The sequence below is a fragment of the Protopterus annectens genome, chromosome 13.part0, assembly GCF_019279795.1.
Source record: "Protopterus annectens isolate FY-2018-M chromosome 13.part0, PAN1.0, whole genome shotgun sequence".
Lineage (NCBI taxonomy): Eukaryota > Metazoa > Chordata > Ceratodontiformes > Protopteridae > Protopterus > Protopterus annectens.
This window is the reverse complement of record NC_056747.1, coordinates 630797360-630813204: the sequence shown is the minus strand read 5'-3', so window position 1 is coordinate 630813204 and position 15845 is coordinate 630797360. Positions and strand designations below refer to the sequence as shown.

The 15845-nt window shown below is 38.6% G+C and overlaps 1 protein-coding gene across 4 annotated transcripts in view; it reads left to right on the top strand.

The window, feature by feature from the left end:
• Positions 1 to 14804, top strand: part of LOC122787538 (multidrug and toxin extrusion protein 1-like) — a 677270-nt gene extending 662466 nt beyond the window's left edge. Inside the window, exon 17 of one of the 4 annotated variants that reach the window (XM_044054307.1) lies at positions 13836 to 14804. In XM_044054307.1, coding sequence (XP_043910242.1) covers positions 13836 to 14059 — 224 coding nt within the window. In that variant the 3' untranslated portion in view covers positions 14060 to 14804. Of the gene's footprint in view, positions 1 to 13832 lie in introns of all 4 variants that reach the window. The other 3 variants (XM_044054306.1, XM_044054309.1, XM_044054308.1) reach the window with 3 other exon arrangements.
• Positions 14805 to 15845: the final 1041 nt, after the last annotated feature.

Here is a 15845-nt window from a genome sequence, read left to right as displayed (position 1 = left end):
ACAAGCAACTGCAGATGTGCAAGGAAAATCCTCACCGCATGCAAACAAATAACATAATTTTTTGCAGGGGGAGCAGCCCCCCCTGTGCCCCCCACACCCCTGATAATTATATATACTAACTTCCTGATTAAAAATCCGTGAATAAAGGGAATATTTTTCTACCCAGGGATTGTCAGTATAGTGCATCTGTCAACCATCTGCATATGTAGAGCAGATGTGGTTGATTAAATAGATGTCGAGCATGTAGCATTTTGACCAAATGCCTGAATATATATGTGTGTGTGTGTGTGTGTGTGCATCTCTGTCTACACACACACATACACACACATCTGGTGGTCTGGTGGTTAACTCAGAATATCAAAACTCAAAATATCAAAAAAAATGTATGCAGGGTGCAAGCCCCCCCCCCCCCCCATTCCCTACATGTCTTAAAACTTGTATACCATGTCAGGGATCACACAACAGTGAGAAAGGGCAAATTGCAAGTTTTTTGATACTCTGAGTTTTAGATTGCTGTGCCAGAAGCAGCTTTTACATATTTTGACTTTAGATCAAATCAATATAGTATATGGATATAACTGGATGTAGTCTAGATGATCAAATTTTTCAAACGTTGAACCTCATATGGTCGACATCATATGATCAATATTTTAAAAAATCTGAAAAGAAAGTTAAGGAAATACAGTGTTTTCACAGGGGAGCAAGCCTACCTGCACCCCCAAACACCCCTGCTAATTATATATACCAACTTAGAGATTGCACTATAGTGAGAAAAAGGGTAAATTCACAGATCCCCACTGTACCTCAATCTCACTGCTAACACTTTGACTTTTTAAAATGCTGATCATATAGTCTTGACCACATGAAGTTTGATGTTTTACATTTTGATAATGTAAACCTGATTCATATCTATTTATGTATGTATATATATATATATATATATATATATATATATATATATATATATATATATATATATATATATGGATTCACTTTATAACCTCGAAATACTGAAATATCGAATTTCAGTATCTCGAGACTATAAAACCGAATCCACAAAACACTGACACAAAAAAAACACGAAAGTCACAACACCGAAAAAAACGCACACACTATACCACACATACACCACAACACCCACATCACAACATAAACAAACAAAACTGCACACATACACAACTCATACACACATAAGCAGGGGACAAGCCCTCCTGCACCCCCCATGTGGGGGGCTGTGCCCCCCACACACCCCTACTTATATATACTAACTCCGAGATCTCACAAACACAAAACCAAAGCCAACTCACACACGCACATTCTCCGACCCCTCAGACACACATCAAACACATCAGCACACTCACACACTGTAACTCCCATTCAAAACCCTTAGAAAACACTTACCTGACATAAAACCTACATACACACATGGCACCGTGCACCATCAAAACACAATCCCAGACATTATGCAGCGTAAGGTCATAACTGCGAATTCGACATATATTCGAGTTCGCAATTATGACCTTTCGCTGTTTTTAACATTCGGCTTTATAGTCTTGAGATACTGAAATTCGACATTTCAGTAATTTGAGGCTATAAAGTGTTTATATATATATATATATATATATATATATATATATATATATATATATATATATATATATATATATAAAACCAGAAGATCTAGATGAAATGCATGAAAACCAGAATCACCAGAATCACAAATCAGGGCAAGTGAATACTTTCCCAGTATAACACAAAATCACACCGCACCAGCCAAAACCCACCTAGGTGGGGGGGTCTACAGTGTGGGGGGCTGTGCCCCCCCTACACACACACACACACACACACACACACACACACACACACACACACACACACACACACGCACACACATCCTACCTATATATAGCAACTCCAGGATCGGACTACAGTGGAGAAACTGCACAAATTCTCCCCGTCATATAAGTCTTAACTTGCCCTGAGAATACTTATGCAATTTGTGATTCTGGGTTTCGTGCTTTTCATCTTGATCTTCTGGTCTTCGGTCTTCTGGCTTTTCGGGATGTAAAAGTAGACCCATATATATATATATATATATATATATATATATATATATATAGTTCACCAAAAAACAGGTCCAGCACTATAGAAATACTGATTGCACAAGAAGACACGAGCCATACACTGAGGCGTCCTGTGTGAGTGTGTACGATTTAGTCAATAGCTTCTTACCAACTTCATTTGGTCGACAAGAATGCTGTCAATATATGTGCTAGATTGCTGTAATACCAGAGTTGGGGAATATGCCCTTTCCCCAGTATTTTGCAATCCCAGGAGTTTGTATCCTTAATTAGTGGAATATGCCCAGGGTGCATGAGGGTTTACCCCCTGCATAAACAGTATTGTTTTTTTGCATGCTCTCAAGCTTTTTCTCAGAGCATGTGCCGTGTGCCATCAGTTGTTTTTTTTTTTCTTCAGTTTTAGGTGGTCAATGTTTTTCATGTCAAATTATACAATGACAGGTCATTGCTATTCAAAAACAAGCACACTGATTGGACAGCTGCATCAGAGTATCCTTTATAAATCGAGCATATACTAATAGAAAAAAGTCCGGACGATAAAGTACCATTCAGCAGACAGACTTTTTTATTGGAATATGCTATGGAGGGACAGTGCAAAACAGAGCCAAAATCAGGTAAGCTCTCAAAAAATAAACAGAAACATCTCTGATTTTCCTTTAATTTTGCACTGTCCCTCCTTAAATCTTAGAATCTCATACTTCTCAACTGTCCACATCTTCTTAGAATGTCCTGGTTTTTGCCTCATAGTTTTATACTTTGCAAAATTAAAAAAAATAGTTTTCTTGCAATCCACCGGGGTTGAAGCTAATTAATTAATAAATAAGCAGGTGGGTCATCACCCACAAACCAGGAAAACAGTACTTGATAATGTAATATAATGGCATTGATGCACTGTGAAAGCATGGGAACATAACTCCCATAGAAATGTGTAGTACATGAAAAACTACAGAAGAACGAGAAATAATGCAGAGGAACACTGCGGTGCTTTTATAGAAAGAAATTATTTAAGAAAAAGCAATTTTTTATTAAATAATGTTATTTTATAATAGCAATAATCCACTCATGGGTGTGAGTATATCAGGATGGCTTTGTTTAACTACTCGGTCTTCACCCTCGTGATCAAACCACACCAACCGTGGGTAAATCCTGATATACTTACAAAACATTGAATTTTGCACATTTAAAACCAGTAACATTAATTGAGGGAAAAAAAGTCCAATCGAAGGGGGCACAGTCAAGAGTTCTTGCAGTGTTTTTTTTTTAAGCTTTACTGTTGAAGAGCTGAGGGGATGTAGTGTAATTAGATCACCGCCAGGTGTTAGACGAGCCAGCTACAGCTGTAGGGCATTGTAACTGAATCCCGAGGACAAGAATCTCAAGATTGCGGAATCTCGAACATAAAAAAAAAAAAACAAAAGTAAACAAAAAACAACATTGTCTAACGTATATGTGGGGAGGCAAGCCCCCCTGCACCCCCACTCCCCCTGCAGCTTAAATATACCAACTCTGAGATCGCACTACAGTGGAGTGAATGGCAAAGTTCCCGTTCTGCTCTGCACGGCACTATTTTGCTGTTCACTCCACTGTAGTGCTCTCGGAGTTGGTATATTTAAGTTGCAGGGGTGTGAGGGGTGCAGCCCCCGATGTAGGGGGTGCAGGGGGGGCTTGCTTCCCTGAATATACGTTAGAACATGTTTTTTTTTATGTTCAAGATTCTGCAATCTCGAGATTCCTTGGGATTCAGAGTCTCAGGATTGTGGAATTTTGAGATTTAGTAATGATTATATATATATATATATATATATATATATATATATATATATATATATATATACACATATATATTTACATGCATACAAAGGGCCCTTATAAGCCTAGCCAAGAGTTTAGCCCATGTTTAGACATATATTTATATATTTTAACACACACTTATATGTATTTTTTAAATAATATGTAATTTATTCTGCTGTCAAACTCTCGCTCTACATATACATATACATACATAAACATCATTGCATCCTCAATTTTTAAAGCTGGTATTTTATTGCACATTTGTGCAACTACAAAGAGCCTTCTTTCAACAGATGACTGTACAGATGTCCTTCTGTATCACTGTTGCAGTATTTTACAGAGAAGGAATGTCCTAGCCCAATGCTCAACCAGTATGCAAAAACATAAAAAAAGATCTTGTATACACCATACATCACATTTATGCTCCCTGCACAGAATGTAGGCCATAAGAGGGCAAAACAGATGCAACTAGCAAGAACTTCTTTGCCGCCAGTTTGAACACCATTTTTACCAGTTTGTCTGAACGCCTTGTTGCTGTACTGACTATTTAGCAACACCAGGTAAGTGCTCCACTGAGGTTTTTTTTTTTTTTAAACTTTTCTTGGTCTTGTATTTTATTTCACTACCTAGAGTTCATGTCATCCAAGAAAGGAAAATGTTAATCTGGTCAATGTGGGAGGCAGATTCTTCATAAGGATCATCATGAACAGTGTCTTTTTTGTTTGGGTGCTTCCCATGACCACACTCTTGTAGTATCTGTAAAGCATTTGTGCCTAAGACACTCAGAAGCCGTTTGTCTTCCCTAGCCATTTATATTGAAAACCAGCGGCTTAAACAGTTAGCCCAAGGTACCATGCAGAATCCTTTAACCCCAATATACTCCTTCTAGATAAGATGGAGGCCAAGACGTTTTGGCTCTATTCTTTAGCTGTCCAGCCTCCACCAGACATTCTTCTAGAAGCAGGTAATAGCTCTGTAAGTCATTTGGCGTGTATGCTGGATTCTTCTGCCACAACCCCATCAGAGGCCATCATGGATCCGTCCTTCCGCACATCCTCTGAGGATTTGCAGGCATCTGATCTGGATATTGAGGGGAGTCCACGGTTGATTATCTCAGAGGATCCGAAACGGATTCTGCAGGTATTGATCATGGAGGAAGTTCCAGGTTCTCTTATTAAATCTTGCCAAAGAGTCGGAAACTTCTGTATTTGTTAGGGCTGATGTCCCTTCTAAGAAAAAACAAAAACTGAAGCATGTTTTGGTCTATCCTATAGATCATCAATGGGAATGGCACGAGTTTACTCAGGGCTCCTTCTCTGCCTTAATGACCCTAAAGCCTCCTCAAGGGGTTTCAGTACCTGCTCTTCCTTAGACCTCTACCCCTTCTAAATGGCTTAGGGAAGCAGATTCCTCGGATGAGCACTCAGTGTCTGATGGGAGGGGGTCCTAGTCCTGTTCTTCACAGATGCCTCCACCTTTGGCTTATGGTTCTGATGAAGAGGAGTCTGTTAGCCCTGGGTCTCCTTTCGAGGAATTGTTCTTTGAGGACACAATTGCTAGGATGATGGAATTCTTTAAGTGGGATTCTTCTCAAGTGTCGGATGTTCAGAGAAGACATTGAGTTGCTTCAGGTCGATACTCCTAAACCATTGGCAGTCCCTCCTGTGTTAGCTGCCTTATTACTTTCATTGCTGCTTCCAAGTGTCCTAATTTTAGCCTCCTGCTCCTAAGAAACCTGATAAGTTCTATAAGGTTCCTGAGGATTGTCAGTTTTTATTTAAATGTCCTTCTGCTGATCCTGCTGTGATGTGTGTCTCTTCTGACAAACCTTCTAAACTTTTGCCCTCTTCCAAACTTTTGCCTTCTGATAAAGGTAGGAGGGCAAGAAAGTCTACAGTGCTTCTACTTTGGTCTTTAGGGTTATTAATTACCAGACCCACATGACCAGGTATGCTCTGGGCCTGATTGCTCAGACTTGTCAGGTTATCTCTGCCTTCCCTGATTCTGATGTCAAATCCTCATGCCTTATCTGTTTTTAGGTTCTGCTTCTCAAGTGCCTGTCCCCTCTCTTAAGTGTAGCTATGATGTTGCTGATGCCTCTTCTAGGGCTGCTGCTTTTGGGTCCATCATGAGACATTATACTTGGCTTCATCTCCAGTCTACCTGAGGATATTAAGGCCAAGTTGTTGGATGGTCCTTTGGGTAATACCCATCTTTTTGTGACTGCTGCTACTGACATTTTTAAGTCTTTTCAAGAGAAAGGCAAAGCCTTGCAAGGCCTTAAAAATGTTTTTGTCTCTCCTATCTCCAAATTCCAGAGAAATTATCCTTTTAGGTCTGCTTTTGTTTGCAGACACCCCCACCAGGCCTCTAAGGGTGGGTGAAAAGCAACCCCCCTCTGATAAAGCTTCTCAAATTTCTGTGACCCAGAAGCCTCCTTTATCTGATAAGCTTGCTTCTCTTTGACAATTAACTCTCCCCCGTTTAGACCAGGTTCCTTTGTCCCTTCAGCTCTCAGTTTGTCTTCCAAATTGGCATCTTATCACTTCAGAGTGTTGGGTTCTTTCTATCATCCGTCATGGTTACTTCATGGTATGAAAATTTCACCCCTCCTTTTTCAGGGATTCCTCAACCTTCTGTAGATCAACTTCCTAATTTCCTGGAGGTTCTGTGGTCCCTGCTTTCCCAAGGGATCATTCAACATGTCCCCCCTTCCCAAGTAGGAAGAGGTTTTTATTCCAGGCTGTTCCTGGTTCCTCGAAAGTAGGGCACTTGGAGACCTATTGTGGATCTCTCTCTCTGTTTCCTCTTTTATTACCCCAGGCTTTTCTGGTGTCATTGAATCTGAAAGATGCTTGCCTTCATATCCCTATTCACCATCTTTTCAGGAAATGTTTGTGTTTCTGTGTTTTCCTCCTATTTTCAGTTCTCTGCTTTGCCTTTTGGCTTCTGTACTGTCCCAAGGGTATACAAAATGCCTAGCTCCTGTGTTTGCCTTCTGCAGGCTCCAAGGCATTCAGATTTTTCTTTATCTAGATGACCTGTTGCTTCATGCACCTTCTTCCAGTCAATTGTTACAGGATCTGCAGTTCATCATCTCTCTTCTTCAAAGTCTGGAGTTTACTGTCAACTTCCAAAAGTCCATCCTGACTCCTTCTTAGGATCATGTATATCTGGGATGCAGGAATCAGAGGGTACCAATGTTGGCTTCTCTTCTGACTCCAAAGGTATTGTCATTGACAGCCTTCTTTCAATCTCTTTTTCCTCTGACTGCCATGCTAGCCAGGAAGGTTTTTCAGGCCCTGAGATTCATGGCCTCTTCTGTTCTGATGCTTTCTCTTGCATAGAAGCTTCAGTGGTATCTCAGGTCAGTTTGGCTACAGTATCGTCACCCTTTGAATTTCAGTGCACTTCTCCTTCCGTGTCTCAGGAATGAATTTGAGTGGTGGATTCAACAGTTATCCGTCAACCCAGGCCTGCCCTTTCAGCCTCCAGTCCCTTCTCAAAAGCTGTTCACTAATGCCTCAGAAATGGGGTGGGGTGGGGGGGGTTCTCTTGGTCACCTGAAAGTTCAGGTCTTTGGCCTCTCCAGCAGAAGTCAGACCATACCAAAATCAAAGAGATGACAGCTCTGATTCTGGCCCTTCAGGCTCTTCACCCCATGTTCTCTCCAGGCCCCTTTAAGGTATACACAGAGAACACTACTGTGATGTGGTATGTCAACAAGCAGGAAAGCACAAAATCTTACCTCATCTGCAGAATGGCACTTCAGGCTTGGGAAGTGGCTCTCAGTTATCAGTTAACTCTTCAGGCAGTATACATTCCTTCAGAGCACAATCTAGTGGCAGAATCTCTTAGCAGGTCCAAAACACAGGATGCTTCATAAAGACATTGTCCATATGTGGGGTATTCCTCAGGTAGATATTTTTGCCTCTCCTCTGAACAGGCACCTTCCTCTCTTCTGTTCCAGAGTGCCATGCCATCTGGTGTGGAAGACAGATTATACCCTTTCCTTCCTTGGAATTGGATGTTTCTTTATGCTTTCCCTCCTCTTCCTCTACTTCTGAAAGTCCTGAAGACGATTCTGCTGAAATCCCCAGAAATCCTGCTAGTGACTCCCTGTTGGCCAAGACAGCACTGTTTCCCCCTCTTAATGCATCTGGCCAGGGGCAATCATCACAAGTTACCTCACTGGTTGGGTCTCCTCACACAGAACAAGGGGTCTCTCATGTATCCCCACTTGTCCACTCTGCACGACATTGTGGGTGATAGGGTTTTGATCCCTTTCAGGTACCTCTTTTCTGAGGATGTGCTCAGGGTTTTACAGGAGGCAAGGAAACCCTCATCCAGAAAATCGTATATGTCCTACTTGAAAAGATTTTTGGTCTGGCGCCATGCTCGTACCCAGAACTGTTTTTCAGTGGGGTCCCTCTGCCCCTCTCTTATTTGTGTGAGTTGCTCCAGTCTAACTTGGCCTATTCTTTTCTGAAGGCCCATTTGTCAGGCATTTCTGCTTGTCTGACCTTGAATCCTCCTTTGACTTCTTGTTCTGAGGTTAAACAATTTCTTAAAGGTGTCCTGCATATTAGGCTTCCAAGAAAACCTATTCCTCCTCTTTGGAACCTTCATTTTGTTTTAGAAAAATTGACTTAGGCTCCTTTTGGACCTGCAGGTTCTGCTACTTTTCAACATTGTACCTAGAAGACTGTTTTGTTGCTGGCTCCTACTTCTGCTCTGAGGGTTTCTGAGCTCCAGGCCCTTATGGCCATTCCTACTTTTTTGTTTTTTTCACTGAGACAGGGTGCCCCTTCATACTAATCTTCTTTTATGCCCAGGCAGTAAATGAGTTGCCCTTGAATCAGGTGGTATAACTCCATTCCTTTTTCCCTTCTCCTCGGTCTGCTAGTGAGAGGGCACTGCATACCTTGGATTTGCACAGACAGCTCAGGTACTATTTGAATAAAACTAGGACTATTTGTAAGTCCATTCAGCGTTTTGCTTCCTTTCATCCTAGGTCTTTGGGTTTGGCTGTTTCTAAGCAAATTATCTCCTCCTGGATATCTAAAGCTATTTCCTTTTATTATACTTTTCATGGCAAATCTCTGTCTTCTTCTATAAGAGCTTATTCCACTAGGGCTGTTGCCTCTTCTGATGCCGTCTTTAAGGGGTTCTACACTAATTCCATCCTTGAATCTGCTACTTGGCCATCAGTGCATACCTTTACCAAGCATTATAAGTTGAATATGGTTTCTAAGGCCAAGAGTAGGTTTTGCTGAAACCATTTTATGTGGGTTTATTAAAGGCTCTTCTCAGCCTTCCACCTCCCATTCTGTTTCTTGAACTTTTTTACTCTCACTTCTCTGTAGAATACTGCAGCAGTGACATAGAAGGACAGTACAGACAGTTGTGTAAAATCTTATAACAGTAGATGTGTTTGTCTTCGCTGTTGCAGTATTCGTGCCCTCCCTCCAACCCCCTCTTGTTTGTTCTGCAATTTTTCCTTCTGAAAGTACATGGACTCCTTTGCCTAAGGCACCTGACCTCTTCTGGGACAATTCAGTTCTAGGTAGTTGCATCCATACATCCCTTTTATACTCTACATTCCATGTGCAGAGCATAAATGTGATGTATGGTGCATACAAGATCTTTTTTAGGCTTTTGCATACTAGCCGAGGATCCAGACTGCCTTGGGCGGGACATCTCTTCTCTGTAGAATACTGCAACAGTGAAGAGAAGGACATCTACTGTTATGGTAAGATTTCAGACAACTGCACTTTCCTCTTATTTTCACTCCTGCAGCCCTGCATTGCTCCAACTCATTATTCATGATAGCCAACAAAGAGACTTCATTACAAATGGACATACTTTATTAACTATAGCAGGAATTTCTTTTTAATTGGCGTTTTTTTCGTAACCCTTACATTCGTTCCATTTTTTTGTTGTTTTCATGATGCGCCCAACTTTCGTTTTTCATTTTTTAGTGGGTAATCATTTATTGTTATGCGCATGCTTAAAATTTGTTTCGTTTTTTTTTTTAGGCTTTCTGTAGGAGCTGAAGGTAGGCGAGATCGTAAGTTAGATTTATTCAGGGAGGAAGCAACTACTATTTAACTACTACAACATAAAGTCTAGATTTAAAAGTAATTTGTAAGGTTTAAAGGTATGATTTTTTTTTTTTTTAACCATTGTTAACTGTGAACTGAGGAGTGCCATATTGCTGCCAAATCAGTATGACAGAGATGATAATGATGAGAAAGAATGGGAGAACAGTGTGTTCTGGTGTGTGATTGATTCATATGTATATCATTCATTTCTATCAGTGTGTGTATCCTATTGTAAGATAGACCTGTCCCTTTGTTGGCAGCAGTTCAATTCAGTATTTTAGAATGTTTGCATTATTTTGATCTGTGAGATCTTGATGCTTATTTTTTATTTTTTGTATCTAACAATTTGACTGATTTTAATTAGAATCACCTCCTCAAGATCATTTTTTAATTTAGAATTTTAGATTTTTTGTCTTCTGCATTATTATGTTTAGTTATTTTTAATGGAATTAAGATTGTTTTTAATTTTTTATTTTTTATTTGCTAATTTAGGTAAATTGTAGTTTGTATTTCTTATTTTGAGCTGAAGAAAGGTATTTTTTAAGTATTTATTTTTATTTGTGGCGGTGCTGGGCAGTAACGTGCAAGTTTTGGAAGATGGTAGCATTTTTTATCTTCTTAGACTCTGGTAATGAGCCCAATTTTGTGCAGTACTGGAGTAGTTTTTTGTATGTAGTTTTAACTGTTGTAATGCCTGAGTTAGTTCAGTATGGTTTGTACTGTGTGTATTGAAGAGATGCTTGAGTTTGCACACTTACTTTCTTCTAACACTGTGGTTCTAATTGGATGGATGGTCAAGTAAAATAAACTTATGGCAAAGTGGGGCAGAATGCCGTGTTTGTGTAAATATTTTATCCACATACAAAACGGGCATATACAAAGCCTGGAATATGAGAGGGAATGGGGAGTAAATGACATTGAGTAACCATTATGGTGTATATTCAAAGCAAATGCCGTCTCGGTTTGTTTTATTATATTAGAAAACTTCATAGCATAATAATTATAGCCATTCGGCCACTTTGAAAGCTTTGTGTAGGTAAAACCTTTCAACCTTTCACTCTGACTGTGTTTATTCCATTGAACTTTTCAGCAAAGAATATGCAAACTTTTTAACAACTGCATCCTTTTCAAATTCAAAACCTTGTGTCTTCTGCTTATGTTGACCTATCATTTCATGTTGAACCTACAGTAGTTAAAATGCAGTAGTGCTGCTTGAATGTGGAAAATGGGTGCTTGGGGTTAATCCTTCCACAGCCATCCACATGTGTTCCTTCCATGCACAATGAATAATTTTCCTTTAATTCTATCTGCATCCCATTTGGGATTCATCTATCACGATTCCATTCATCCCATTCGCACAGAATAAATTCATAATTTGTAAATGCTGATTTATTTTATATTCTGGTGTATAAGGTGGACATTGAGTGATGTGTGCTAAGGAGTAGAAGAGGTAGAACAGATCAGGTAGAATGTATGGTTTGCCATCCAAGTAGATCAAGACTAGGTTCCACTGTCTTGTCCTCCCACCTGTCCCTTTTATCTATTGAAGAGGCTGTTGAGATTATTATCCTCTCTCAGTTTCTGTTGATTTTTGGAGATTGGGCTATGTCTCTGCCCTGTGTTGCAGATAGTACATGATGAGCAAAAAAACTATTTTAATTTGATGCATTGTAAGTGTACACCAGTCAGTAAAATAAAGATAAACAAACATGTAGAAAAAAATATATTGTAAAATTCAGTTAATTAAGTGTACAAGCATGTAAAAATTGAGGTCGAATTTGCAGGCAGGGCAGAATCAAATTTTTATCCAGTAATGTGCAATTTTCTTGTGGCATCTTGTTTCTTGGACATACACTATACACTAATTTTAATAAGTTATCAGACCATAAGAATAAAGATCCAAATGCAGGGATTTCTATTTAGCCTTCAGATGATATAAAGCTTTTTAAAGGGATCATACAAAGCAAATTTATGGAATTAAAACTGAAAGTGAGGTGGAGTTGCATGAATTTTCTCTCTTTTCTAAACACCATGCATTAATTTTATACAAAGTTTATGCAACCAAACATAACATGCTCCCATATACCATAACACACTCTCACCACACTACAAACATATCCCATATCACATATCTTATATCACACACTACACACACTCACATTTTAATATATTAGCCAGCATTATCTTTGGATTTGTTTAATTCAATCATTTGTTTTTTAGCCAGGATAAATCCAATGTTGTGCCTAGAAATGGCCAAATTTGTTGTTATTAATTTGTTTGCAAATTTTAATCATATTATTACGTTTATTTCATGTACAGTTTTCAATCAAGACATTCCGCACTCCTCAAAATGAAGAAAAAATTTTGCAAATGCATCTGAGCATCAGGCAAAGTGATTTCAGAATATAATATAGCTGGCGACCAGCTGACATATAAATAAATTTATCCTTTAACATTCTCAGGCATGTAGTCATTATCCTTTATAATGTTCCTTTTTTTTTGGAATTAAATTTATCCTTAATTAATAATAAATTGTTTAAATAATTTTTTTTTTTTTTTGTTTTCGCATTTTTGCTTGTTTTTTTTTTTTTCCGTTTTTGTTTTTTTTCTTTCCCGGTTTCGCTTTTTTGGTATCGCTTTGCTGCCGCCCACAAAACACCGCTTTTTACAGTTCTGGTAAAGCTGAAGGAAGAAGAAGAAGGCTTTGAGGATTTATTTTATTTCGTTATAAATGATCGAGTACACACTGTCTACAGTTACAAATACAAAGGTAAAAAAGGTAAGGTAAGTAATTTTGCAGTTTTTTTTTTTTTTTTTTTTTTTAACTTAAGTGGTACTACTGTACTCCACTGTGCCATCCAAGCTTAATGTATGGTTAAGGAGGAATGAATGATGGGAGAGGATAGAGTAGTAACAGTGATGATCTAATATTGGAATCAAAAAACTTATCATTCATTCTATCAGTGTGTGTAATTCTATATTTATATATTTGTTGGCTTGAGGGTTAATGTTTTTTTAGAATGGATAATGCTTTAGAGTGGATAATTATGGTGGATATGTTTTTTGATCTTTTGTTCCCAACTTTAAAACTACACTTTTTATTAAGAACACCTCCTCAAGAGATAATTAAGATCACCTCCTCTAGATTTGCACCAAGACTGTTGCATTATTTTGGAGATTTTAGCTTTTTAATTTTTTATTTTTAATTTTTAATTTTTTATTGTTTATTTTTAGATTTTAATTTAGATAAATGAGCTGAGGAAGAGGGGAATTTTTAAGTTTTTAAGTTTTTATTGTTTTTTATTGTGTACAGTAGAAGTAGCATTAAAAGAATGTGCAAAATTTTGCGCATCTATTAGCACTTGCTTGCATCTTAGTAGACTTGAATTGCAGTAAACTTGTGTAGTTTTCTGTGTCTATTTAGCCCAAGTAATGAATTAAAGCCTGAATTAATTAGTTCCACAGTTTTAACTGGGAAGAGATGCTTGATGATGCTGCTTACTTCCTCTACTCTTCTCTCTTAACTTCTTGCTGGTTGATGGGTTTGACTGTGTTATAAACTGTTGGCTAAGTATTTTTTTTATTTGTTTGATAAAATTTTTTTATCCACAACAAAAATGGGCAATTGAAAGCCTGGAATAAGAGAGGAAATGGGGGAGTAAGTCGATATTGAGTAACCATGGGCAGTGTACATTCCCAAAGCAATGCCCAAGTCAGTTTTTTTTTTTTGCATAACACAGTAGCGGCATATACCTTTATATAGTTTGCTCGCCCTTGGACTGCTTTGTTGAACTATAGTATTACCAGTAACACATTTTAATAAGTTTGATAATTGTTGCATTCACTTCTCTTTCAGAAGACCATGTGGCTTATGACACCTTCACATCATCTGAATTCACATTTGCTGACAACATTAATGATGGAGAAGTGCTGACTCATCAGGAAAAGGATGTTGTTCCTGTCATGGTAGTAGGGGAGCTTCTGCCACTCAAGCAGTTGATTGTTCGCCGTAGTCTGGCCATAGTTTCTGGGATTCTAATACTGGCTCTTGGACTTATATTGAACTTCATGGATAGAATATAAAATAGAAGCACGGTTCTAGGACTTCTGAACAGAACTGGCAGTGTGGGATAGAAGTTACACCTGTATGCTTCAGACAGACCTGAAGAACATTATTATTTGACACTGATGCCAGCACCTACAGATTCTCTTCAGATATACCTCCAGGACATTTGGTCTGTTGATTTATCAGTTCTAATTAAACAAAGGAGGAAAAGCCTGTATTGACAAATACAAACAGAGGGTTGATTATTCATTGTTTGCTTTTCTGAATCTGTTGCTCTTTTCCCCTGCTTAGCTATGATGGTATCGTGTAGTCCCCTTTCCATGTAATGTGTCCTCTGGGGACACCTTTACTACTCCCACAACTGACTGGAAAGTATATGTATAACAGGCACAAGGCAGGTACTGGGGGATATTGTAACAGTCAGTCAAGGAGAATTTTTTTGTCACAGTGAGTGATCTTATCAGTCCCAACTCATTATAAAAATGACAACTATGTTTGGAAATTAACATTGTTTTGAACATTAAATAACATCTGTTCTTTCCCACTATTCCCCCTATCTTCCATAATAAATACTGTAGCTGTGCATTTTGTAATACTTTTCATGAGTTTGTATGAAGAAGTGGCTTTTTCAATACCTGTGAATGTGTCTTCATTTAAACCAGCAGGTGGCACAGTTGTGCACATATGTGTACCCTTGCTTACTGAGTGTGTGGTACTGTATTCTCTAACAAACATCTGAAATTAAAAAGATGGTTAAACACAGATGATTGCTTTGTCAGGTGTTATATATTCAGTGTCTTACTCACTCTATGTTTCTTTCTCTGTCTGTTAACTAATTATAAATTGTGGAATGGATAATTATTGACAGGTACAGAGCATTTATCAGTAGGCACTGATATGGGCTGATTAGGCCTTGGCCATAGCCCTGAACTTTCTAGATTTTCATACAATGTCCAGATTTTTGCCTCAAAATTAAGGCCTGTTCCTCATAAAAATTGTGTTTTTTTGGCAAATCACTAGGATGATCTGAGGAATGAAATCACTAAATAAAGACATACATTTGAGTTGCAGACTTCATATTATTTAGAAAATGCATTGTAACACAAACCATGTTATTCTAGCTACTTTCTAAGTTTATAAGAGCAATATTTAAAATCTGTCCAGATGTTTGGTCGTTTGTCCCCTCATTATGTCAGGCTTTGTCAAGATTTCTTGGGCTAAAAGGTTGAACGGTATGGCCCTAGCAGAATACTAAGGCACTGGGACAAAGATTATGAGATACATTCATTAGCAGACTTCTGTCACTGTGTACAGAAGTGTTTCATCTAAATGCAGGCAAGGTACAAAGTATGAGTGGGCGAGGTATGATGTGGAGTCCTTGTTTTACTATACTGGTAGAGTACAAAGGTCATTTAGTGGGAGATTGGCTGAGTAAGAAGCTTTTGCAAACATTTGCAAAGAAAATATGCAAGCTTTCACCTGAAATACAGTAAGGTTGCTGCATAGAAATGGTTGAGATTTAGTACAGTTGCTTTGTTTCTTACTACTGATGAATCTTTAACCAGGCAATGGCCTGTTGCACAGGACTACTGTTGGACATTAATGGGGCACACAGGACTCGTGACTAGTTTGTTGCAGGCAGCAGGCTTTCTAATGGACAATGGCATAAGGCACTAACCTTGTCATATGGTACTTTCAGGCCCACAAGCCTATGACTGGGTGCTGACAGGGTGTACAGGCTTGTGAATGAGCACTGGAAAGCTTAAGACTGTGCACTGTCAGGGCACACAAACCTTTTGGTTT